Raw genomic sequence first — 26,950 nt, forward strand, 5'->3', positions numbered from 1 at the left:
TATCTTGATTCTTGAGTCTTAACATGACAATAATAATTGAAAAAAGGGGATATAGCAAATCAATATCAATAGTAATAAGTACGTCTATTAGGCTGAGGGGTGTGGGGCGCTAACCTGGGCGCGTGAGCCCCTCCGCTCGCGCCCCCAGGCGCTAACCCCACACCACCGGGGCGCGAACGGGGCGCGAGCGCGAGCCCCCAGGCAGGCGTGAGTGTGGTCGCGGGAGAAGAGAGAGGAAAAGCTGGTGGGCCCCGCCCAAAAGAGCCGTTGAGCTCCGATTTAAAAAAAAAAACATTAAAAACTCTATATAATACCCCAAAATCAACCCATTTCAACCATATCAAAACACAACTTCAATCTCCAAACTCATATATAATATCCCAAACTCCTATATAATACCCAAAAATGTCTGGAAATTGGTACCCGAACCTAGATTCAGATTATAGTTACGACGATTTATGGTCGTCACCAGACCAATCGATGTTTTATTCGGGGCCGCAAGAAACATCCGGCTTTCAACCATCCAACATACAACCGTCTCCTAACTTTGTTGTTCCAGAGACACAAGAATCACACGGTGATGCTACGGGAGCAAGAAGACGCGTCCACCGGAAAAAACAACTTGCAACGGACGGGCCGGGACCGGCTTCGACTCCGAGGACGAAACGGAAAACCACTCCGTGGTCATCGGATGAGAAGGAAGCCTTGTGTCGGGCTTGGATAGTCATTTCTGAGGATCGGCGTTGCGGTAATTGTTTTAACGTTTTTAAAAATGATTTTTAATAAAAAAGTTAAATAAAAAAGTTAACTGGAAATCTAATTTAATTATTCATTTTGCAGCCGACTACCAAAAAAGCAAGGTTTTTTGGACAAAGGTTAGGGAGACGTTCTATACGCTCGTTGGGAGTACAGAGCGAAACGCCGATATGATTTCGGGTCGGTGGTCCGAAATCAGAAAATTTGTCGGCTTGTTTACTAATATTTTCAACAGGAACGCCGGTCGTATGAGACCAAGTGGCAGTGATGATTTGGCGGTTTACAATTTCACTGTCGAAGAGTGGAGGCAGGAGTGTTTGCGGAGGTATGGGACGGTGAAGACGTGGGACGATTTAAAGTTGTGGGAGAGGTTGAAAAGGTGTTCCAAGTGGGTTGAGCTTGTGGCGCCGGACCATGATGCGGAAGTAGGGCCGAAACGGACTAAAACTAGTTCGTCTGGAGCGTATAGCACTTCCGCCGGGTCGAATTGCCGCGTTGGATTCGACCTAAACATTGCGGGGGAGGAAACGTCTTCACCGCCGAGGAGGCGGCCATTGGGACGGGACGCCAAGGGGAAAAAACCGGCTGAGGGGGGAGCCGTAAACATCGTCGATCTTGTTGAATCCCTCAATAAATTCAACAAAACCATGGAGGTGGTCTCTAATGACAAAAAGGAAAAAAGTCGAATGAGAGATTTGGACTTCCTTACAAGAGACTTCAGTAACCTAAATCCGGTCGATCAAATGCTGATGGAAAAGCAAAAGGAACGTATCCGAAAGAGGTTGATCGAAGAAGACCAAGCCGAAGAATAGGAATAATGTTTTTTTAGTACTTTTATTTTTATTTTATTTTTAGATATTAATGTGTTTTTTCATTAATGTGTGTTCTTTTTAATAATTTATGAGTTTTTTTAATAATACGTTTTTTGAATATATTTATAAAAAAATAAAAAAAAAATCCGCTGGAGCCCCTGCTGGAGCCCCTCCACACCAGGGCCAGGGGCTCCAGCGGGGGCTCCAACACCCACCTTATCCAGTTTCTCTCTCTGCCACACGTCACAATATTATTGACTGGAGCCCCCACTCGCGCCCCCCGTTAGAGCCCCCACACCCCTCAGCCTTAAAAATGTGCCTTATTTGATCAAAAGTGAGTGCTCCATTTCATAATTCATATGATGTTGGAATTCATTTGCCAATAATCTAATTATTGAGTATGAATTCTTGTTAAGTCCAACAACAAAAGAGCGGTCGAAAAATCGTTATATTAACGCCACATCAGATTCTAATTTCTTCTCAACACCAAACCTCCACAAACCTTATTAAAATTGTATATATAATATGTGTGTATATGTGTGTGTGTGAGAGAGAGAGACGGTGGGCCCACTTCCCTGCCTGTCTTCTCGTTTCCCCCCCACAAACTTCACCAAAAACGGCCCTCACAACACTACTGTTTGCCACCTCCTCGTCCATCCTTGCCACCTCACTCAAACGAACATCCGCAAACAAAGCGATGTGGATGCTCTAAGGTCATAGACTCAAAGTCATAATGTTTTATTATAAACTCTTGCATTAATCATAAATCTTGTTAAATATTCGTTAATTAAACATTTATTTTAAAGATTTGTTATAACTCACACACGTAAGATTTCATAATCAATGATATATTTTTACATTTTTTTTAATAGTTTAACACACCCTATTTATTATACCGATATCACACTAAACCTAAGTGTATACTAAAGAAGCTTTGCTTCTTACCACTAAAATACAATCCAAGTGGCTATTTTTACATTTTGTTAATTGTGTTTTAATAAATCATTTTAATGGACGCGTTAAAAAATTTATACGGTATTATCGTTTAAAATGTGTGAATTTTGTATTAGTCGGACTAGGTTTATAGGTTTATAAATAAGGACGAGTCATCAACGTGTGCACATGTCTAGATTAGTTCGTTTATTACTAAAGCCAAAGACAAACCAAATAATTTGGTTTTAGTCAACATTATATAACCAATTTATCTTTCTTAGACTCTTACAAAGATATATAATAAAATTAAAAGTTTTAAGGTAAATAATGTGCATAAATTAATGTTTATTATCACATCAATTATTAAAACATGCTAATTGTCACATGTCAATAACTTTTAAACACAACTATGTTTTGTTTTTAAACATCATACCTTAAAAAAACATTACTGAAAAATGAACAGTACAATGGCAAGTATAAAAGACACAATTACTTGAAAAACACTAAACCAAACTAGCTATTAAAATGAGCTATTTGGCCAAAATGCTACTGGAGAAGAGGATAAGTGTATCCAGTGAAACACTTCGTATCTACAAAACCGATCACCGTTAGTCTCGCTACAAGAAGGAGATTCTCCCCGTACCAACCTTCGGCATAAGAAACAGTAAAAGTAAGGATTTGAGAGTGAAGATGCATTTACCTTGACCGAAAACCTTCTCTTTGTAGTTGATGTTGGTAAGCGTCAGTATCATCGAGTGGGTCCTATTACGTTGAGAGTAACCGTTCTTGAGGATGGCATCGTTTTTTTGATTGTCCAAAACCTATCACACTGATTAGGTCATAGATCCTCTTCCATCGTGTGACAATCGGATTAGTTTTTGGCGATGATTTAATCCACAAGTTGAATTGTATTTGGTCATTATTGTGCTTGAGTCACCATATCTAGATTAAGCGGGTCTTATATATTAAAATCGATCATCGAGGCCAGGTTAATGGAAAAGACTATATCCTTTACATGCCCTATTGGTAAGACTTGGTTCGAGTCCTAGGCTGGTCTCTCCGGTTGCTAGTATTTGAACCAATTTGTACAATTCCTAAGCCGTTCTTACATAATCAGACCTGATCCGGACCTAAAATTTTGGTATTTGTATGCCCCAAGAAATTACCCTAGTGGTCCTTACATGTCTCTTCAATACTAAAGAGTAATATAATATATAATAACATGACATTTATTATTGTAAGTTTATTTTATATTATAATATAAACAGAGTATTACTTGATTGATTTCAATATAATATAATGTAATAAATTTAATATATAATGACATAAATATAAATATATCACACACGTTGGCCTCTTGACATGCCAGCTTTTAGCATTTATAGAAAGGTGGATCTCTATTACGTAGCGTTTGTTATGCAGTAATGACAGGCGGAATGAAAAGATTTATTACGTGAGAATGAAATAAGAGGTGTTTGGTTGCACAATGGAATGGAATCATCCATTACACATGAAATCTCATTCTATCAAAACCATTCCTTCTTACTCCCTTCTTTTTTTTCATTACATTCCTCCTTCAACCTACTTTCCCAACAACACCATCATCTAACAACAACCACCGCCACCACCACCACCATAGCCACTGCCATCATCTGACCACCACCGCCACCGTCACCACCACCACCTCCGCCGCCGCCACCGTCGCCATCACCACCTACACCACCACTACCTTACCACCCAAGCTACCACCGCCACCATCGTCGCCATAACCACAACAACCATTGTCACCGTCGCCACCCGACCATAACCGCCACCACCACTATCACTGTCTGGCCACCACCACTGTCATCACCATTCTACCACCGCCATCACTACTAATGCTACCATCGCTTGACCACCACCACCACAACCACCACCCCTGCCGTCTGACCGCCACCACCACCACCACCACCACTACCATAGCTACCACCATCATCTGACCACCACCGCCACTGTCACCACCACCACCACCGTCGCCGCCACCACCACCTGACCGCCACCGTCGCCATCACCACCACCACCACCTTACCACCCAAGCTACCACCGCCACCATCGTCGCCATAACCACAACAAACATTGTCACCGTCGCCACCCGACCATAACCGCCACCACCACTATCACTGCCTGGCCACCACCACCATCATCACCACCCTACCACCGCCATCACTACTAATGCTACCATCGCTTGACCCCCCCTGACCGCCACCACCACCACCACCACCGTCGCCACCCGCCACCACCATTTTCATCTCCAGAGCTACCACCACCGTCGTCATTTCAGTTTTTTTTTTTTGTAAAAAAATTATATATTTTGAGATAGGAATATTTTAATTAGTTCTATTTCATTCATAAAAAATTTTTCGGATACCAAACAACATAACGTAATTATTCATTTCATTTCCATATATTAACCAAACAAGACAAAGGAATGGTAATGATCCATTTCATTCCTTTGTCCATTCCATTCATTCTCCCATTCTATTCCTTTCAACCAAACATACCCTTATATTCTTTGGAGTATTAAAATAAAAACCAACGGTGTGTTCTTTTAGACTACACAACGTATGATGATTTCAAGGACAATTGATATTTGAGATTATCGATTTTGATTACAGCTTACGAAAGTGATAATTTCACCTACACTAATTAATATATATATATATATATATATATATATATATATATATTATAAGTATTAACAAATACATTGGTCAATTATGTCACATTAAATATAATATCGTATCATTCAAATGCAATAAACAACTCTTTAGTGTTTTAATACAAGAAATGGTAACTTGTTAATCATGATTAACTAGAGCATCAACCAAAGGGCTTATAGTTTAATGGTAGTGTTTGTTGGACGTGATTCTCTCTTGAACACATGGTGGTGTCCAGTTAGTTAAGTGAACCGGTTTCGAGTTATGGAAGTGGCCCAATTGGGTCATTTTATTAAGTCAAATAGGGATAAATTAAATGAGATGAATTTAACTAATGATAGCTAATTAGATTAGTAGATAAACATGCGAGTTTATCTATTATTGAATTAGGTGTTTGAGTCCATCTCTAATTTTACCGAGTAATGGTCTATATAACATGATTATAGTTACGAGTTTGTAATCAGTTTTAAGGTTATGTTTTGCTAGTTATACGATTGACAATTATTCAATTCAAATTCGTTGTTTTTCATTTTGGTGAGTTATATCAATTCAATCTTGAATGTGGTGGTAACTCCGGAACGTACTCACTGGTCTGTAAATATGGAAAGACCTAAGTTGATAGATCGGTCAAATTTGTTTAGTTTCCTAATTGTAATAGAATTATTATGCTAATGTCTTGGTCACCAAATGAGTTAGATATATAAATATGGGGGCTAGGGTAGAGACTATAAATGTTTGATCTACAGAGAATTATTGTAATGAGTTTTTAAGTCAATTTTCTCTTACTATTAAATTGTTTATTGATTATGTGCTTTGGCACCTTGAGTGTAAGATAAGGTGGAGTCTCTTATGGTTTTATATAAATCAGTCTTACTTGTTTTCGACTATTACTTATCATGGTAAACAATATCTATCAACTAGGCAGATAGGCATTAGTGAAACACGTTGTCTAAAATAGACCGGGAACCAGAAACACTGAACCTATAAAAACCGCATCTCTTTATTATTAAGAAATGAGTGAGAAATGATAGTTTAATAACGAATTAACGATAACAATATATAAATTATAAAGCATACTTGCTCTTAGGATTTTCAAAGGTTATATAACCCTATACATGTTGAAACCAGACAAAAAACTTTGTTTTACGATCTTGTTTATTTGGTGAAAAGTGCAAGGCCAAAATAATCAGATGTGCTCATGTGCCCATAAGCAGGTTTTTGTTGAAAAGAAGTAATAATTATTATATTATGATATTCTAAATATTTTATATAGATAACACCTTAGAAAACAAAGATATGATTAAAAGAAAATTAGTTAAACCCACATGTGACACGTGATTTATATTCAGGCTACTTAATTACCTCGTACTTTTAATCCACAATAGTCAAATTCATGGTACATTTTCACCCCATGTTTTTTTTAACTCTTATTGGATTGAACTATTCTTACAAATTCATATAAATGAAACTATAACTCAAAAAATAACCTAAAAACATATAATTCCATAATAATATATAATTCAAAATTCATTCGATTAAATAAAAAATAATACAAAAGCACTAGATTTTCAAATAATAATCCAAAAGGTTACTCGTTTTAATGTTATTCGCTATGTTAAATAATTAATAAAAATATGGGCCGCAAAATATCAACAATCTCTTTGGCTTAAACCCGGTATTCCAGAAAAAAAAACTGCTGGTTCAATGTTTTAGCAAACCGTCCAAAAATATCAGGCTCAAAATACCGGTCTGATATGCGAAACCATGTATTATTAGTTCAACCGGCCGATACAAACCGGTTTTTAAAACACTGTTTTCACCGAGTTAAGAGATTATAATCCCACTTCAACTCTACACTTTAGACTATGAGCTAGCAGCTCCTGTGGGGCCGATTTGAACGTTCACAATAATGACACGTTAATTGACGCATCACATTTTCATTTATCTTTAGAACATACATATTTTCCCTCTAACGTCACGTTAATTTATTTTAAAACACGCTCGTTTAAATAACAATTCAGGTTGTGTGTGAGAGGGATGACAACCATTTTTTTTGGATGCAGTTAAACGTGTATCTTGAGCCTTCTATAATAAAAGGTTTATGATGACCATGCTATAGTTATGGATGGAGAAGTTAGAAGACTATTCATTCTCTTTTTGGTTTTGTACTTTTAACACAAATATATCTTTTACACAAATATATAAATGGATTGTGTTCACTATGAATAGTTCGATACCAACTCTAAACCCCATTAATCCGCACACAATCCCAAGAGGGCTTTAATGTTTAATTTCTTGTAAGGTTTAATTGTATGCTGGTTACTTTTTTAATACCCTTAATTTATTCTGAGCCCATTATTTCAACACTAAGTCTCTCTTCTTTTTCTTCTTCCTCATAACGTATACGAATCTACGGTTTTTAATGTATTTGATTTTAATTGATAAACTTGTCAATGTGAACCCATGAGCATTAATAAATTGTACATTGTACGATTATCAACGTTTAAATGATTGTTGACTCGACAAATTATGAGATTATTGATGGAAGTAGAAACTCGACAAATTTCATCATTAAAGTTAAAACCCTAAACTTTTTTTTTGAATGGTCAACAAACATAGAATGCCTAGATACTCAACTTAAACAAGATAAAAGATAATAAAAACATAGATGATATTGTTTAATATTTTATAAAAATATATGATATTTATTAAATTTTCAAGGGTACTATATGAAATTTAATGCAACCCCTAGGTTCGGTTCGGAAAATATCTTTCTGAGCAACAATTTAAAAACATGCCTAATTTTTTTTTATCACGATTTATACGGGACCAATTAAAATTAATGAGATTGAAAAAGAAATAGAAAAAATTTCAACTATAGGTTAACTAATATCTATAGGCTAATTGCTATTTGATAGGTTATTTAACATTTCTAGGTATGTTACAATTCAATTATACGTTTATCAAGGTTTAAAGTTTCCTTATGTTATCTTTTCTTATTCTTTGTGATGGTTATAAATTTAAAAATATTACTTTCTATTATTTTAATATTTATTTAACCTTTTTAAATGGCGAACTTAATGCCAACGAGCTTTCGTTTTATTGGCATTGGCATTAAGCTCAAGTTCGTAAGTCTCTACTGGCCTTTGGGATGGAGACCCTAAATCTTAAATTTGAATATGATTTAAACCGAGTTTTATCGCAGTGGGTCTTCAGACCCTAGTTACTTTAGTTCTCTAGTTCACCCAAGTAGTTTGTGTTGTACGTATACTTGAAAAACACTAGGTATTGATAGGTATTATTGTAACCTTTCATACTAATTTAATTAATAAACTTGAGTTTTATGAACTTCAAATATGCATTGTGCTCATGGTTGTAGATATCATGCCCAGACGCTGATTAATCACTCGTCCTACCCTAACTACTAGTCGCCGATTAATCGCTATTTATTCAAAATCAATCAAAATTGAAAAAATACACATTAAATTTGATAACACATATTTGAAAACATACATTTAAATTTCAATTCAATCAATCCTTGTAAATCCCAATAAATCGTTAGTTACCCCATTGCCCGACTAGTGACTAGGAGCTCTACAACACTGTAAATATGCTAAAATGAACTTTTTTATTTTGTAACAAAACAAATTATTTGGTTAACTATACTAAAATTGGCCAACGTCACGTTAATGCATGGGATAAGACAAATTGTAGATTCTAATGAAATGGCCGTCAAGGTTAAAATAGATTCTAATCGAACATGATTCTTTATAATATTATACATGGTGTATACGATGCTAACAAATATGTAGTAAACAAATAGCTTTTGACTCCCCTTGGCCTTGTTTGATTTTTTAAACATGTTGACATAACGATGTAAACAAAGATTAAGACAAGCTTAAACATCTAATTCAATATAGAGGACTAGGAGAAGATGACAACTTTAAAAGAATGAGCATCATTTCTTGAACATATAATTTGAGGTGCACGGACTGTTGATTGTGGAAGACGGTTTGTAGGATAAAAAATGAACGACTATGACTAGTCATGTGTGAAGAAAGAGAGGTCACTTGTTCGTGGGACGGGGGGTGGGCAAGCTGACTTAAAGGCACCCGTGACCTTATAGGTTTTATGTTTCAAGAATTACTGCTAATATCTTGTGTTTGAATAACTACAACCTTCAACTCAAATGTTTTTAGGGTATGTAAATATAGTTCGCATCTATTATTATCATTAAGCCCATGCGTTATACTCCTCACGCACCCCACCTCACTGAAGGCTGACATGTTACACGCCGTCTATTAAAGAGTTGCTGAGTGGTGCCCCGTCACGTTGAAGCCCCCACTCTTCACTCACCAATTTTTTTGTCTCTTAGCTTGTAAAATTTTATTTCAAAAAAGAAAATTCCAACTTCATACGTCTTTTATCTTTTGTAACTTGAATCAATGAAAGAAAATGTCACCTTATAATTAAGATAAGATAGCAAAGCATAGGTTAATAAGATAGCAAATCATAAGTTAATGGATTTGATATAAAGATATGTAAATTATTTTATTAAGATGAATTATACATATTATATTGGTATTTGAAATTATGTATTAATAAGTTATATTATAATAACTTACAAACTATCAAAAAATACATATATTAAAGTAATGATACAGAGTGGTGAGATAAGTATTTTGACAACCGAGAGTCCCGACGGGTGTAAAAAAACACTCAGCCTAGATAAATTGTCAATTATCATCAAACTGATAGATGCCACAAGTAACCTTTACAACCAATCACTCAATAGTCAAATTTAGGATGGGGTTAAACGTGTTTGAAGAAGGTAATTGATGAATGAGAATAACACTTAGCGCAACTGGTTAGGAGCAGTGTTGTAAAATCTTTAGTTATTAATTAGGTGATAAGATGGGGACTATGTTTACATGCTTGAAGGTATTTTTTGGTGTGAATATTTTAGTAATACTTTTAATAAACCAAGTGACAAATTATTTACATGTTAGAGAGCAAACTTATAGTTTAAAAAAGATAAAAATGCTCATTTCCCCTATGTAAACATTTTCGCATTGAGTGGTCGTAAGTGAAAACAAATAGTGAAAAGGATAGATAAATTTGATGAGTTATCTAATGGTATTAGTGAAAACAAAGTTTAATTCTCTTTAAATATTTAGGTGTATTTTAGGTGGTGTAGATTTAAAGATTGTGTGTTACCGTTCTAACAAAACTTATCAAACTTTAACATGTGTTTAAAAAAATCAAAGCAATTGGCATTCTAGTTTAATGGCATGAGAGTGACAATTAAGATTTGAGATTTTATGGTCTTAGGTTCGAAACTGATTCAATGGTGTTTCCACATAATTGTCGGTTTTATTTTTGATGGTGTTTTTGGATGAGTTAGACCTGGAGCGTCAAAATCAGTATGGAAGGTTGTTCCGTTTCAAAAAGGGGACTTGGAGATTGTTCCAAATAGATGTACACAAACCTGTTTAAAAATCAAAACCGGTTTGGTTTGGTAAACAAAAGTCGAAACCGTCTTATGATTGGTTTCGGTTCGGATCGAAACAGGTTTCTTGACCATGTTACGATCTTTTTCGTTCAGGTTTGCCCGGTTTTGGTTCGGTTAACTGGTTTGAAACCATTTTTGGTGGCGAAATTAAATTACAAACCTGTTCCGAACCTACGGTTTCAATTCTAAGCTGGTTTCTCCATAATCGGTTTTAAACTAATTCGGTTTCAGTTTAATTTTCAGATCAGTTTAGTTAACCGGTTTATTTGCCCAAAGGTTGTTCCATACAAAATTAAGAAAAACAAAAAAAGAGTGAAAACATTTGACGACCTTCCATATTGAGTTTTCTATTAGGCTGAGGGGTGTGGGGGGCTCTAACGGGGGCGCGAGTGGGGGCTCCAGCCAATAATATTGTGACGTGTGGCAGAGAGAGAAACTGGATAAGGGGGGTGTTGGAGCCCCCGCTGGAGCCCCTGGCCCTGGTGTGGAGGGGCTCCAGCGGATTTTTTTTTTATTTTTTTATAAATATATTCAAAAAAACGTATTATTAAAAAAACTCATAAATTATTTAAAAAAACACACATTTTTTTTAAAATTCAAATTACAAAAAAAAACATACTAAAAATTAAACAAACAATAATACTTAATAATAACACTAATCTAATACAAGATCATCGGGTCGCCTCGCCCACAAATGTTCAACCAACTCATGTCGAAGATCCCCGTGTATCTCACGGCTCTTGATATTTGCTATGTTATGAAGTCTTTGTTGATCACTGATTGTGGACGGTTGTGGCGGAATGTCACCTTGGTAGTTTTGGCAGATAGCTTTGCCCTCGTCTTCTAACGTCATGTTGTGTATGATCAGACACGTGTAGACGACGTCCGTTATCCTCTCCCGAGTCCAATAACGTATCGGGTTCGCCAGAACATAATATTGTTTTTTTATAGCTCCAAAAGCTTTTTCAATATCTTTTCTAGCAGACTCTTGCTTCTTCGTAAAATACTTCCGTTTGTCGACGATTGGATCTGTAAAAGCTTGAACTAACAAAGCCATTCGTTGTAAATACCATCGACCAGATAGTACCCGTACTTGAAGAGTTCTCCATTTGCAACAAAAGATTGAGGTGGTTCAACCCCGTCGATAAGGTCGTTGATCAAATTTGACTGATCGATAACATTAAGGTCGTTATTTGACCCAGCAACACCAAAAAAAGCATGCCAAAACCAAAGATCCTGTGACACCGCCGCCTCAAGTATAAGGGTCGGTCCTTCATGATCACCACGGTGGAACTGACCTCGCCAGGCCGTTGGACACATAGCCCATCCAACATGCGTACAATCGATGCTACCTAGCATCCCAGGAAAACCATGTTTTTCTGCGTGCACCTCATATATGCGTTGGATGTCATACATTGTAGGTTTACGCAGATATCTCCGAGCGTAAGTCGATATGACTCCTACGTGTAATATATATTACAAAATGTAATAAATATTTAATAAAAAGTAAAATTAATGTTTTTTACCTTGGCAGAAAAAATGAAGGGATTCACGTGCAACCCTTTTCGACATCTGTAAATACTCATCCAAAGCGTCCGACGAGATGCCGTACGCTAATTGACGGATAGCAGCCGTGCATTTTTGAAGAGGGGTAAAACCGGGGAGACCCCTAGCATCCTCCCTTTGTTGAAAAAAGGGATACCGTGCCTCTAAATCACTTGCTATACGCATGAACAATTGTCTGCTCATTCGGAAACGAGTTCGAAAATCCGACTCCCCATATACCGGTTGAGGGCTAAAATAATGCCTAAACAAAGTATCGTTAGCACCCGATCGATCACGATCACGAGGTGGTGCTCTAACCCTCGGGAGTCGAGGTTGATGGGCTTGATTTTGCAAGAGATCGACCACGGTTGCGGTCAAAACTCCCCCTACATGAAGAAGCAAATCATCCTCTTCGGAGGAGTCGGAATCAGACGAGTACGACGACATTATTTTTAAAAAAAAAATTGGGAAGATGGGTTGATTTTGGGTTTTATTTTGAAGTTGTGGTGATTGATATGGGTGAAATGAGGTATTTTATAGATGAAATGGGGTATTATTTAGGTAAAAAATATTTTTTTTTAATTTCTCACTTCCCAACGGCTCTTTCTCTCTCTTCTCCCGCGACCAGGCTCACGCCTGCCTGGATTTCCGCGCTCGCGCCCCGCTCGCGCCCCGGTGGTGTGGGGTTAGCGCCCCGAGGCGCGAGCGGAGGGCTCTCGCGCCCAAGTTAGCGCCCCACACCCCTCAGCCTTAAAGGTAATAGTGTAATACAATCCAAAAACATAGAAAGACTCACCACGAATATGTAATCATTATTTCCTTGAATAATTAAAATTATTTTGTTTCTAGTAATAAATACATTACACCAAGTTTAATGTTATTTTATTTTTTTCCTTACACCATGTGTAAGCTACTTTTGTTTTTCCTACTTACTATTATAGCATGCCAAAAAACAAAATTATGATGTATTAATTGTGCAATTTATGAAAGTATGTTATGTTTGAGAAACACGTACTAAAGTATGTTGCATTATGGACTTCTGTAGATTACATCAGTCGACAAACAATTAAACATGAAAGCAAGTTGACATACAAATGGCTTATCCAATTTAAAGTTCAACATTGGTCCGGTTGAGGCCAGTTTCCAATCAAACTGGTTAGACAAAACTTCAAACTATTTTGTACTTTTAGTTCTTAACCACCGTCTCATTTAATACCTAAGATAAGGGTGTGCATGGTTTGGTAATTAGTCTCTATCAATTAAGCGTTAGCCTTTTGATTATATGGTTCGGTTTATTTGGTTTTCGGTTAGGTTAATTTCTGTTAATGACCAAATCGAATTTGGGCTAAATTTTTACTTAGAAATACATGAAATGAATGTGTAAATACATTAAATGAAAGTATAAAAGCTAGAAATTTATGAAAATATGAATGATTCGATTCGATTAATTTCGGTTAACCGAGAATACAAAAATAACCGATAAACGATTTTAATTAATTTCGCTTTCGGTTAATTTCGGTTCAACTTCGTTGGTTTTCGGTTCGGTTATTACTCACCCATGCTCAACATTCCATTTTTTATTGTAAATTTTACATTATGTTAAATGTTGCAAATCAATATTAAAATTTCAGAGTATTCCTAAATTATCTTTTAAAATAGTTATATATATAAGTTAAACGAATTTCAAAATTGGTTCAATCAGTCTGACCAGTAAAATGATTGTTTAGTTAACCGGTCGCGTACACAAATTATAAATTTTCTATTTCAAAATTCACAATATGTTAATATTGCAAATCAATATTAAAATATCAAACTATTCCTATATTATGTTTTAGAAAAGGTATACATAAGTTAAACAAATTTCAAAATCAGTTCAATTAATCTGACCAGTAAACAAGTAAAACGTCTGTTTAGTTAACCGCTCCGGTAAACAAAATATTAATTATTATTATTATTATAATAATAATATTATTACTTAGATTAGGCTCTTATATAAGGCCATCACATGTATCTTGGAAAGATGGAGAGAGAGTATCAAAGGAGAGGCCAGGAAATTTTCAAAAATCCACAGAAATCACAAACAGGCTAAGCTCCCATCACACTCTTATCCTCCTCCTATCTTCTTCCTTATATATCCTCAACACTTCAACCTATTCTTCACTTATTTATTTTTCTTCCTCAAATGCCTTCTTCTATCTTCCATTAATTCAAAACCTCATTTCCTTCATTAATAACATTATTATTATATAATCCATGGCTCCAAGGTCTAGCAAAGGCAAAGGCAACAAAACCAAATCTGACAAGAAGAAGAAAGAAGAAAAAGGTCTTGTACACTTGTTACATGGTTTTAATTTCCTTAGTTTCCTTATCTTCTCCGAAACCTTATAGTTGTCAAAAAAACATAACATGTTTTGTTCTTTATATCTTTGCAGTTGTTCCTGGTGTACTTGACATAACAATCATTACTCCTTATGAAAGTCAAGTTATACTCAAGGTATTATTTTATTAATTATTATCCAATTGCAACAGAGAGACATGTAAACGAGCAACAATAATAGCTTGAATTTAACTTTGTTTGTAACGAAAATGCAGGGTGTTTCGACCGATAAAATACTCGACGTTAAGAAATTATTAGATGTTCATGTTGATACATGTCATCTTACAAACTACTCACTCTCCCATGAGGTTAGATTATCAATTTGCTATGTTATTTATTTTAAAGTTAATTAATTAGGAAACAATGAATATAGTGTTGTAATATTATTATTATTGAAAATGGTTGGAATTGAATAGGTTAAAGGAGCAAAATTGAATGACAAATTGGATTTGGTTACTTTGAAGCCAATTTTGTTGAAGATGGTTGAAGGTAGGTTGTTTTTTCCACCAATATTTTACAAAACTACAAACAATAAATCATCCAATAACATGATTTAATCATGTGTACTTACATAGTTACATGTATTTGTGTATAAATACTCGGGTGAAAACTGTTGTTGTCGTATTTAGTATTTACGTACTATTTACGTACAAGTTATCGTTACAACGTAGTTATTGTTTAATCTTATTTTGTTTAAAACATTTTTTAAACTTGTTAAAAGTTTATTTAAAAAACCCAAGAAATGGAGTATTCAACTTTAAAAACTTTTTTAGTTTAAAACAGAAAACGTTAAACACAATTATGTACTTAATACTATTTATTTATTTTTAATTATTATTATTTGTTGTATTATACACTTAACGAAGTTCCCAAGTGCAAGATGTCAAGATGACAACATTATCATGTACGCCAATGCCGTACTCTAAGGCATCTTTTTCAATGAATTGTATAAATTTAAATATTAATCAATTAAATTATAGACTTAAAACCTTGGTAAAAATGTTGGCATACTAAAATAGTAAAATCCGTTATATTTTTTAGTTTTTCAAAACACATGGCTATAAAAAATTAAAAACAATATAATACTTTGAAAATATAGGCAAGTTTTATGATATAGCTAAAATCACGCGTACTTGCATTAAAATATATTTTAAAAAAATTATTGAATTGTAGTCTAAATTAATAGACTTGAAATTAGAAAAAGAAAACGTGGTTAGTTGGTAGCTAATAATTTTTTTAAGTAAAAGAGTACTTATTAATTCAATTTTTATTTTCATCAGATTTCCATAAAAGTATACTTGTCCTTTTGTGTAGCATGATGAGTAGCATCTTTTTCCAGTCTCATTCTGTGGCCTAAATTATACCTCCACAATATTCATTTTTTAAATATTTTTTTATGAATTTAAATAAGTTAAAATGATTCTTAATTGTATTTTGTTTTTATGTTTTTTTATGAATTTAACTAAGTTAAAATGATTCTTAAATGTATTTTGTTTTTATGGATTATTCAAAATCAATATGAGCATACCAAAACTGGTAAACATGTTACTACTATTTATTATCTGTACTGTACATGAAAATTATTGAGTAGAGGCTGTATTTTAGATGTACATTTTATTTCACATATCTAATTGTATTTATAAAAAGTGATTTGATTCGTATATTTTTAGAAAAGAAATTGAATATTAGGAGTTTGTATGGTTTGGTTTCAATTGATTTTGAGCTAAAATCAAGCACGATACTTTGGATTTTGAATTTTTGAAAACCGCTTGATTTTTTATTTTTTTCCAGTTATGCCATTTTAGCTTGAAAACTTTGGGAAAAATTTTTGACACAAACCGTTGAATTTGGGCCTAAAATATTTTGTTAATTAATAACTAATTGATTAATAGATGTTAATACACTTTAATATTTGAGATATTTATTAACTTTTTATAAACTACTTAAAAATAGAAAATAACAAATAAAAATCTATAACCTCGGTTCAATATAGTAATTTCCGGTTTTTTATCACTTGCAAAACCAAAACCAAGACCGAACCACGTGCCCATCTTTTACAAAACACAACATCAAACCATCAGTTTTTAATTTCTCATTCCAATTTAATTTTTTACCAGTTTGATTCGTTTAAGTATTTACAAAACTGCCACTGACGTTACTTTTTCGCAGAGGTCTACACCGACGAATCCCACGTGGTGTCGCACGTGCGGAGGCTATTAGACATCATAGCCAGCACAACCCGGTTCACAAAGCCTAAACCCGCCGGAGAATCACGGTCCAAAAAATCACGATCTCAAAATGCTAGACCGGTGTCTCCTCCATCTGACGGTCCAGAAACCGTTGAAAACGGCGGTTCATCTGAACCGGAGTCAACAACTCCGACTGAACCGGAGAATCTCGATATGGCAGCTATTCAACCGGTTCCGAAACTATCCGACTTTCACGAGTTCTTCTCGTTTTCGAATTTAACTCCGCCTATATTACGTAAGCCGTATATATATAAATGTTTAGTTATATATCATATATAAATGTTTAATTGATTTGAGTTGTTGTGTTTCGGTTATTAGAGTTGAAACGAGTTGATCGGCAGGATGCTCAGGAAGGCGATTACTTCGAAATGCAGGTTCGTTTGTTCGGCTTGAAGTTCGTTTATGTTCGTTTAATTAAATGAACGTGAACACATGCTTTGTTCGTGACGTTAGTTTTAATATTATTGTATATTATATGTTACGGGGAAAGTTAATGTACAAATTAAAAAAATGTAAACAAAAATGAATGTTCAACAAACGAACAAATATAAAACATTAAGTACACATTATAATATATAGTGTTTGGATTAAATACAAATTAAATTAACGTGCTAACTGTACGAACCAAGTAGTGCAATTATATATACAACTTATAGTTTAGTGTAATTACATCATAGTGTGATTACACTATGATGTAATTACAATAATTAGATTATGTTGTATATATAATTACACTACTTGATTCGCACAGTTAACACGTTAATTTAATTTGTATTTGATCCAAACGCTATATATTATAATATGTACTTGTTTTATATTTGTTCATTTGTGTTTGTTTACGTTTGTTCATAATATGTTCGTTTATGTTTGTGAACTGTTTGTTTAGATTTAGATTTTTAACGAACGAACATGAACATGTTCATTTTTTAAACGGGCGAACATGAAGGTAAATATTTGTTCGATTAACTGTTCGTGTTCGTTGAAAGTTAAAATACGTACACGAACACGTTCATTTTTTAAACGACATGACCACTAGTGTTTGTTCGATTAACTGTTCGTGCTCGTCAAAAGTTAAAAAATAAACATGAACATCTTCGTTTTTTAAACGAGCGGACATGAACACAAACATCTGTTCGGTTAATTGTTCGTTTTCATTGAAAGTTAAAAAACGAACACGAACATGCTCGTGTTCGTTTAAAGTGAAATGAACTTGTTCGTTTACAGGTAGCGATAAATTGCGATCATGACTCAAGTATCAGGTTTATTTTTTCATATTATTATTCAAAGTAGTTTGACAGATGATGATATCATTTGGATATGCAGATTAAAATATGCAATGGGAAGGTGTTTCAAGTAGTTGCATCCACAAAGGGCTTTTACACCTTGGGAAAGCAGTTTTTGCAAAGCCATTCTCTAGTGGATCTTCTTCAACAGCTTAGCCAAGCTTTTGCTAATGTCAGTATATAATTTCCTTAGTTCATTTCCAAAAGTGTGCATTATCGAAATCAGCCGAACATAATATTAAGTTATTAACTGTAAAGTTGTATTTTTGCAGGCATATGCATCATTGATGAAAGCGTATGTAGAACATAATAAGGTAAACTTATATGCTTGATAAACATTATACTGGTTGATGACATAATACTATAATAGTGTAATGACTAGTGAGAAACTTGCATTATGATATATCAGTTTGGTAATCTTCCATATGGTTTTCGGGCGAACACTTGGCTAGTTCCACCAACGATTCTAGACTCGGGATCAAACTTCCAGACACTTCCAACAGAAGACGAGAACTGGGGCGGGAACGGTGGAGGCCAAGGGCGAAACGGTCAACATGACCGTCGTGCATGGGCCACAGAGTTTGCGATATTAGCCAGCCTTCCATGCAAAACCGAGGAAGAAAGGGTCGTTCGTGACCGAAAGGCGTTCTTGCTTCATAGTTTGTTTGTTGATGTATCGATATTTAAAGCTGTTGCAGCCATACGCAAAGTCAAAGATTCTGTTGCAGATTCTAACAGTTGTCCGGGATCGGTCGTGTGTGAGGAACGCGTGGGGGACTTGCTTGTTACCGTGAGGCGAGATGCAGCTGATGCAAGCTTGAAATCAGAAGTTAAGGTTATCGGGATTGGATCGGCTGGCATGTCGTCTGAGGAAATTGCTTTAAGGAATTTGCTTAAAGGAGTAACTGCAGATGAGAGTGCAGTTGTCCATGTAAGTATGCATTGATCCATCTGATTCAGTTGACTTTTGCTGTAAGAAAATTAAAAGAAAAATCTAAATAAATGCTAGGGGCGTGCGTGGTGCGGTTCGGTGCGGTTTTTGGCTAAAACCAAACCGAAAACCAAAACTTCGGTTTTTGGAGTTTTTGAAACCGTTTGGTTTCGGTTTCTTCGGTTTTTGTTTTGGTTTCGGTTCGGTTTTGGTTTTTTCGGTTTTCGCCATTTGAGCTTTGAAATTTTAGGCCGAAAAAAAAGTTGGCAAAAAATAATGAATTTAGGTATAAATAACTTTCTTAATTGTAAAATAATAGACTATTATACATTTGATAAAAAAAAAATTGGAGTTACATATTTATTAAATTCTTATAAATTACTTAATATAAAATATAAAAAAACAAAAATTGGTTCGATTCGGTTTTTATTACATGTAAAACCAAAACCGAACCGTTATTGCGGTTTTTACAATTACATAAAACCAAACCGTCGGTTTTTGTTTCGGTTTGGATTTTACATTTTTTTCGGTTTCTTGCACACCCCTAATAAATGCAGTCAACTTTTGCAGGACACTAACTCGATGAGTACAGTATTCGTAAGACATTGTGGATATACAGCAACCGTAAAGATTGTTGGTGACATAAAAAAGTCAAAGTTCATGTCACAAGATATTATGATTGATGATCAACCTGAAGGTGGAGCCAATGCCCTTAACATTAATAGGTATGTTGCATGATCAACCTGTAATAAATAAGTTCACCATATTCAAAAACTTTTATTTATTCTGATTTTCTAAATTCGTCATATTTCGTATCGGTGTTACAGCTTGAGAGCTCTACTTCCGAACGTTAGAGACGTGGAGTTACCAGAATCTGATCAGGGAAATTTTGAATCTTTAAGGAGTCAGGTTAGACGAGTAATAAACAAAAGTTTGACCAACTTGGAAAAGTCAACAGATTCTGTGCAGCCTATTAGATGGGAACTGGGCTCTTGTTGGGTTCAGCATTTGCAAAAGCAAGAAGATAACACAGAAAAAACAAATGAAAATAAAGCCGAAACGGTGGTTAAAGGTTTAGGCAAACAGTTTAAAATGCTGAAAAAGCGAGAGAAGAAGCAAAGCGACGTTGAATGCTCAGACGATACAGAAGAAAGCAGTTTAAGTCAAGAAAACACGATGGGAGAACCGGATAGCCAAGAGTCAAACGTTGACTCCGAGTTGAAGACATTGGTTTCGGAAGAAGCGTTCTTACGGTTAAAAGAAAGTGGAACTGGTCTTCACTTGAAGGTTTATTAATTATTAATCTTTTCTATAAAAAGTTAACAAGCATGTAGTTTACGACTTTACGTGTTTACAATGATTAGAAAGGCTAATTATTTTTTTTATGTAACAGTCGAAAGACGAGCTTATTGAGATGGCACACAGTTACTATGATGAAGTTGCATTGCCTAAACTGGTACTATTCGTGTAAAGAATGAGTTTTATTCATAAGGGCATTATCGTAATTAGGGGTGTGCATGGTGCGGTTCGGTGCGGTTTTGGGCTAAAACCGAACCGAAATCCAAACTTTTGGTTTTTTTCAGTTTTTCTACTCGTATTTTGGGCCAAAAAAGTTTGACCCAAGATATTGTATTGGGCTTAATATTTTTTTATAAAAAAAATAATGATTAATAAAATATTGTTTATTTGTGCATAGAGTACTAAGAGCTCAAAAAGATGCCTACATTCAAAATTATAAATAAAATGTCATAAATCAATAGCAAACGTTAAATATATAAAAAAATATTCAAGTGGATTAAACATAAACGATTCAACCAAAAAGTAATTCAATATAAACGATACACATTTAATAGAGTAGTATTATTTGTTATTATTATCATTATTAATCACATGAAGAATTAAACAAATAGTTATAGGTCGGTTCGGTTCCTTTATTACGTTTTTTCAATTTTTTTGGTTATTTCGGTTCGGCTTGGTTCGGTTTTTTCGGTTATTCACAAAACCACACCAAAACCAATATTGCGGTTTTTAATAAAACTCAAAACCGAACCGTCGGTTTCTAATTCGGTTTGGTTTTTTCGATTTGTTTTTTTTTTGTTTTTTCGGAGCACACCCCTAATCGTAATTTCGGCATACTAAGAAATTTGGTCTTTTTTTAGGTAACAGACTTTGGCTCACTCGAACTTTCTCCAGTCGACGGGCGCACACTCACTGATTTCATGCATTTACGAGGCTTGCAAATGCGCTCATTGGGACGTGTGGTTGAGCTTGCTGAGAAACTTCCACATATACGATCCTTATGTATTCATGAAATGGTCACACGTGCTTTTAAGCATATACTCGAAGCTGTTATCGCTTCTGTCGAAAACTTTGCTGACTTGTCAGCAACGATAGTCTCAACGTTAAATTTCTTGTTTGGGGCGTGGACAACGGATAATAAAAGTCAAGAATTTGTTGAAGATCAAAGTCTTAAGTTACAATGGTTGCAATCTTTTCTAGCTAAAAGATATGATTGGAAGATAAAAGATGAATACCTGCACTTACGGAAGTTGTCTGTTCTCAGAGGATTGTGTCACAAGGTACCGCTTTTTTCGTCATTTCCATTTGTTTTCGCCTTTGTTAAAATTTATATGCTCATAACTTCCGCCTCGTCGTCCAGGTTGGATTAGAATTGGTTGCACGAGACTTTGATATGGATAGTCCAAATCCGTTTAGGAGTTCTGATATTATCAGCATGGTTCCCGTATGCAAGGTATCTCTCAAACATGTCGGACACGACACGATAAGACACGATGACCTGTTGTACTAAACACGACACGATAACTAATCGTGTCATTTTTTCCAAACACGAACACGAACCTGTTTAGTAACAGGTTAACATGTTAAGACCTGTTAAGGGACCTGTTTAAACATACAATGAATAATACATGTGTAATGAAACAAAAATTATCAAAACAAACATAAAATTCTTAATTAATACATAATCCATAACATATGTGAAACAAAAAACCACAAATTGATAGCATACTCGAAACAAAAAATCATAGAAGCAAGTCACAACATCCATTAAATATATAACAGCGGGTTCTAACAGGCATTAGTGAAATGTCGTATTTAAATTTGACTTTAGGTTTAGGACTTTAGGAGTGCATATTTATTTATTTATTTTAAATTAAAAATCTACACAACAGGTCTTTAACCTGTTAAGACACAAATTTTAACATGTCTTAAACATGTCGACATGTTTAAAACACGAAACCTGTTAAGCTCAAACCCAAACCTGTTAAAACCCGTGTCGTGTCGTGTCGTGTTAACAGGTCCGTGTCATAAACTGACAGCCCTACAAAACCTTAGTATTGTACTAATGTTTATATATATATATATATGTAACAGCATGTAATGTGTTCATCTGCTGATGGGAGGACACTACTGGAGTCATCCAAGATTGCGTTGGATAAGGGAAAATTAGAAGATGCAGTTAACTATGGAACCAAGGTAACATTTGTGTCATGAAAAGAAATTAAAAAAGTTTCATTTATTGAAAAAAAAAAGAATTCGCTAACGCATGTGCGTGTTATGTTAAAGGCACTTGCAAAGATGATAGCTGTATGTGGTCCTTATCACCGAACCACTGCTAGCGCGTACAGTCTTCTTGCAGTAGTTCTTTACCACACTGGTGACTTTAATCAGGTGACACATTTGTTCTTTGATGGCATTTAAGAAATTAAGAGCTTATAAGTTATAAAGTATAATCTTAAATTTTTAATGATTTTGTTCAATATATACATTTTTACACAGGCGACCAATTATCAACAACGGGCTTTGGATATAAACGAGAGAGAACTTGGGCTTGACCATCCTGACACAATGAAAAGTTACGGGGATCTTTCGGTTTTTTACTATCGGCTCCAGCACATTGAACTGGCACTCAAGTAAGTAGAACTCGTTTATTTGTTTATTTTACTAAAAAGGTTTTATTGGCTTTCTACTCATTTGTGTTTTGTAATATAATTTTACAGATACGTGAACCGTGCTTTGTACCTTTTGTATTTTACATGCGGACTCTCTCATCCTAACACGGCTGCAACGTATATTAATGTTGCTATGATGGAAGAGGGGATGGGAAATGTCCATTTTGCCCTCAGATACCTTCATGAAGCCTTAAAATGTAACCAAAGATTACTAGGAGCCGATCATATACAGGTCTCTCTCTCTCTCTATATATATATATATATATATGGATTGGGATCATGTGAGAACTATTTTGAAATTGAGAACTTTGAGAACCATTTTGGACCACAAAAAACCCAAAAATAAAAAAATCATAAAACAAAAAAAAAAAACGCAAAAATAAAAAAAGTAGAAAAACCAAAATTCTTATTTATCATCCCGGTTTCATAAAAAAAAATAAATAAAAAACGTCTCGGTTTAGCTAAATTAGACATATATGTATAATATGTACATACATGTTTTTTATACACATATGTACCATTTAAGGTAAATGATAATGTGCATATGTGTACATTACCTAACTAGAGATTAAATGAAATTATACAATGTGTATAATACGAAGTTTTTTTATGAAACCGGAATGAAATATCAGAATTTTGGTTTTTTTTACTTTTTTAAAGTTTTTGTTTTTTTTTGTTTTATAATTTTTTTAAATATTTTTTTAGAGCTTTTTTTAGTGGTCCAAAATGATTCTCAAAGTCCAAAATAAATCTGTCACACACCCACACACACTAGGAATGCGTTTGACTAAATGCATTGACTTATAATATCACAGACTGCTGCTAGTTACCATGCAATAGCTATAGCTTTATCACTGATGGAAGCTTATTCACTAAGTGTGCAACATGAGCAAACGACATTACAAATTCTTCAAGCGAAATTAGGATTAGAGGACCTTCGTACTCAGGTGAGGACAACACGATGAATTACCCGACAATATTTATATATTTTACTTTAATATTTACACGATAAAGACTTATATTCCCATTAAACACAGGACGCTGCTGCATGGCTTGAATATTTTGAATCAAAAGCTTTGGAACAACAAGAAGCAGCGAGAAACGGAACTCCAAAACCAGATGCATCTATTGCCAGCAAGGGTCACCTTAGGTATTAATATGGTATATGAATATATGTCTATATGTTATATCCAATTTACTTTATCAAATTATATAAAATTATAGACCAACATATTTTAACTTTATTCTTGCAGCGTATCCGATCTTCTTGATTTCATAAGTCCAGATCAGGACTCCAAGGGCGGAGATTCACAGAGGAAACGCCGTGCAAAGGTAGTTAAATATCATATCGTAATAAGTAATAAATAAGCCGATACTTTAGTTTAACCTTTTAAATTAATCGACTATTAGGCATCACCAGTTGGTGAAAAGTCTCATGAACTACCAACCGATGCACGGAACGTTAACACCGTTGAAACCACCGTAACAAAATCAGAATCTACATTCCATGAAAAAGAAGTGGTTCTCGAAAAGGTGGTGAAGGGGTATAATAGTCATAACACTACTAAACACGAAAAAGTAGTCACGGAAGAAGTTCAAGAAACAATCTCGGACGAGGGATGGCAAGAAGCTAACCCGAAGGTGCGGTCAGGACCCGGTGGTCCCAAAAAGTTTAACCGAAGGCGACCCGAGCTGGCCCGGTTACACATTAACGGTTCTGAAAAAACTAATAAAGGCCAGAAAGTAATAACACCAACACCAAGATCGAGTTCGACTGAGTTGACTCAGTCAAAGCAGTCAAAGTCAGTTTCAAGAATCTCTCCTAAGGTTTCACCAATGGCTTCAAAATCTGTGTCGTATAAAGCAGTTGCATTGGCGCCACCGGGTACGATATTAAAACCGTTACTTGAAAAAGTTGAGGAAGTTGAAGAGGTAAAAAATGAAGTCAATGGTTGTAATGTTGACCTAGAGGAAGTCAAAGTCAAAGTTGATGCAGATGACAAAATACCCGAAGATGAAGTTATAAAAGAAGTTGATATAGTTCACGAGAGTGCATCGAAACCAGTAGCATCAGAAGAAGTTGAAGACAATGAAACTAGAATTAACAAATCCGAAAGCAAACTTTCGGCTGCAGCTCAACCGTTCAGCCCGAGTCAACCTTTGGCGACAAACGTGTACGATGTTATCGCGAGTCAAGGCATGTTAGCCGAGCCGGTCGGGTTCCCACCGATTGCAGCCCGTGTCCCGTGTGGGCCCAGGTCTCCTTTATACTACCGGATGACCCAATCGTTTCGGATGAAAAACGGGTTTTTGAAGTATCAAATACCCGGTAGTGGGTTCAGTAACAGCCCAAGAATCATGAATCCGCACGCACCCGAGTTCGTGCCGAAACGGGCTTGGCAAGGTTCGGAAGGTGCAACAAGTGGGAAAACCGAAGATGACGGGTTAAGAAAAACGAGCTCAGATGCCGAGAAGGCGGAACTCGCAAGACAGATTTTACTAAGTTTTATTGTGAAGTCAGTCCATGATAACTCTGAGGCCCGGCCCGAACCCGAGCCCGAGCCCGAGACGGGCTCGGGCTCAAGGGCCGAGTATGTTGACGTGTCAACCGAACCAGTTGGGAACGATAGCGCGATTGTAAAGATTTTGTACGGAAACGAAGGGCAGCAGGAAAGAAGCGAGCCCGAAAACAATAAAAATGGAGACGGTGAAGGGTTCGTGATGGTGACGAAAAGAAGGCGAAATAAGCAACAGTTTGCGAGTGGGGTAAGCGGGTTGTATAATCATAATCAACAACAATCTGTGGTGTCGGCTTCGGTACGTTAAGACGGATTGGTTTTAAGCGCGGGTGATTAAGATTAAGATTAAGATTAAGATTGATTAATGTTGAGTTTGAGTTTAAGAATGGGTGTTTTTTTTGGTGACATAATGCAGAGGCTGCTGAGGTTGTTGATGTCAATTTGTCATAGTTCCTCTTATGTAAGAGGTTTTGTATTTGGCTAATAATGAAATCATAGGCCAGAGGTTTTTGCCTTTACAATAATGTTTGGCTTTTACCTATTTATTATGTAAAACATAGGATGAATAAATCTTGTATGATTATTTCAATGTTATTAGCTCTTATTGGATTCCATCTCCAAGAGGCATGTTGTAGAACCGAAGAACACGAACGTGTCTTGTTTGTAAGTAAATTTTAATTTAACCAGAAACGGTGAAGGGTTTGTTCATATTCGTTCGTTAAGGAAATGAACGTTTCCGTGCTCATTTATGCTTGTTCGTTAATATTCTAAACGAAGGTAACAAGGAACGTAAATGAATTAACATCAAGACTTAATTTTAAAATTTGATAGTTTGATGGTTAATGCTAGTATTACTAGTAACTAACAAATATGTTAACAAACATAATGTTTGTAATTTCGTACTGTATTCAAAAGTCGGTGACTATGGAAAGACAATAATAATTATTGTAATGAGTTTTTGAGTCGGTTATCTCTTTGCAACAATAAAGTGTTTATCGATTAAAAGGAGAGAGTAATGCTTCAAGGCTATTCGTTGTGGAACTCAAAACAAGCGCTATTTGCCATGTCCCCATTCAAAACAGGCGCCATCCAATTTTAACCCCTCAACTCCATTTCCATGGCGGTGCCATCCGTTTTGGTGGGTGGGGTCTACTTCAAAACTCACCAATGATATGCAAACACACACACATTTATTTACTTTTTATTTTTGTTCATGTATTTTAAATATTAGTCACACCAAGCTATCCCACAACTCACTAATTAAGAATGAGCAAGTTAAAACTACATTGCCTACGTGACAGTGACGTGAGGCAATAATGATATGCCTGAAAGAGATAGCTTAAGAATGAAGATGGTGTCATTCAAT

At 35.3% G+C, this 26,950-nt stretch overlaps 1 protein-coding gene across 1 annotated transcript; it reads left to right on the forward strand.

Annotated features, from left to right (window-relative positions):
* The first annotated feature begins 14,256 nt into the window (after positions 1-14,256).
* On the forward strand, positions 14,257-26,261 carry LOC143615677 (protein REDUCED CHLOROPLAST COVERAGE 3-like). Its single transcript, XM_077088748.1, has 22 exons — positions 14,257-14,577; positions 14,687-14,748; positions 14,847-14,939; positions 15,048-15,120; positions 16,801-17,115; positions 17,199-17,254; positions 18,204-18,335; positions 18,436-18,477; positions 18,573-19,094; positions 19,665-19,819; positions 19,922-20,381; positions 20,488-20,550; positions 21,254-21,673; positions 21,754-21,846; positions 22,488-22,589; positions 22,680-22,784; positions 22,893-23,026; positions 23,114-23,297; positions 23,881-24,012; positions 24,103-24,215; positions 24,319-24,397; positions 24,476-26,261. The coding sequence occupies exons 1-22, from the start codon at positions 14,508-14,510 to the stop codon at positions 25,889-25,891; spliced, it is 4,821 nt and encodes a 1,606-aa protein (XP_076944863.1). The 5' UTR covers positions 14,257-14,507; the 3' UTR covers positions 25,892-26,261.
* Positions 26,262-26,950: the final 689 nt, after the last annotated feature.

Source organism: Bidens hawaiensis, unplaced genomic scaffold (assembly GCF_021521415.1).
Source record: "Bidens hawaiensis isolate Kalapana, Puna unplaced genomic scaffold, B.hawaiensis_p1.1 tig00043820_1, whole genome shotgun sequence".
Taxonomy (NCBI): Eukaryota; Viridiplantae; Streptophyta; class Magnoliopsida; order Asterales; family Asteraceae; genus Bidens; species Bidens hawaiensis.

Excerpts from the sequence above, each read along its gene's own strand:
- LOC143615677 (XM_077088748.1), top strand. The coding sequence starts at position 14,508 with ATGGCTCCAAGGTCTAGCAAAGGCAAAGGCAACAAAACCAAATCTGAC. Across the intron at positions 14,578-14,686 it reads GAAGAAGAAAGAAGAAAAAG|TTGTTCCTGGTGTACTTGAC; the intron begins GTCTTGTACACT and ends ATATCTTTGCAG. Across the intron at positions 14,749-14,846 it reads AAAGTCAAGTTATACTCAAG|GGTGTTTCGACCGATAAAAT; the intron begins GTATTATTTTAT and ends ACGAAAATGCAG.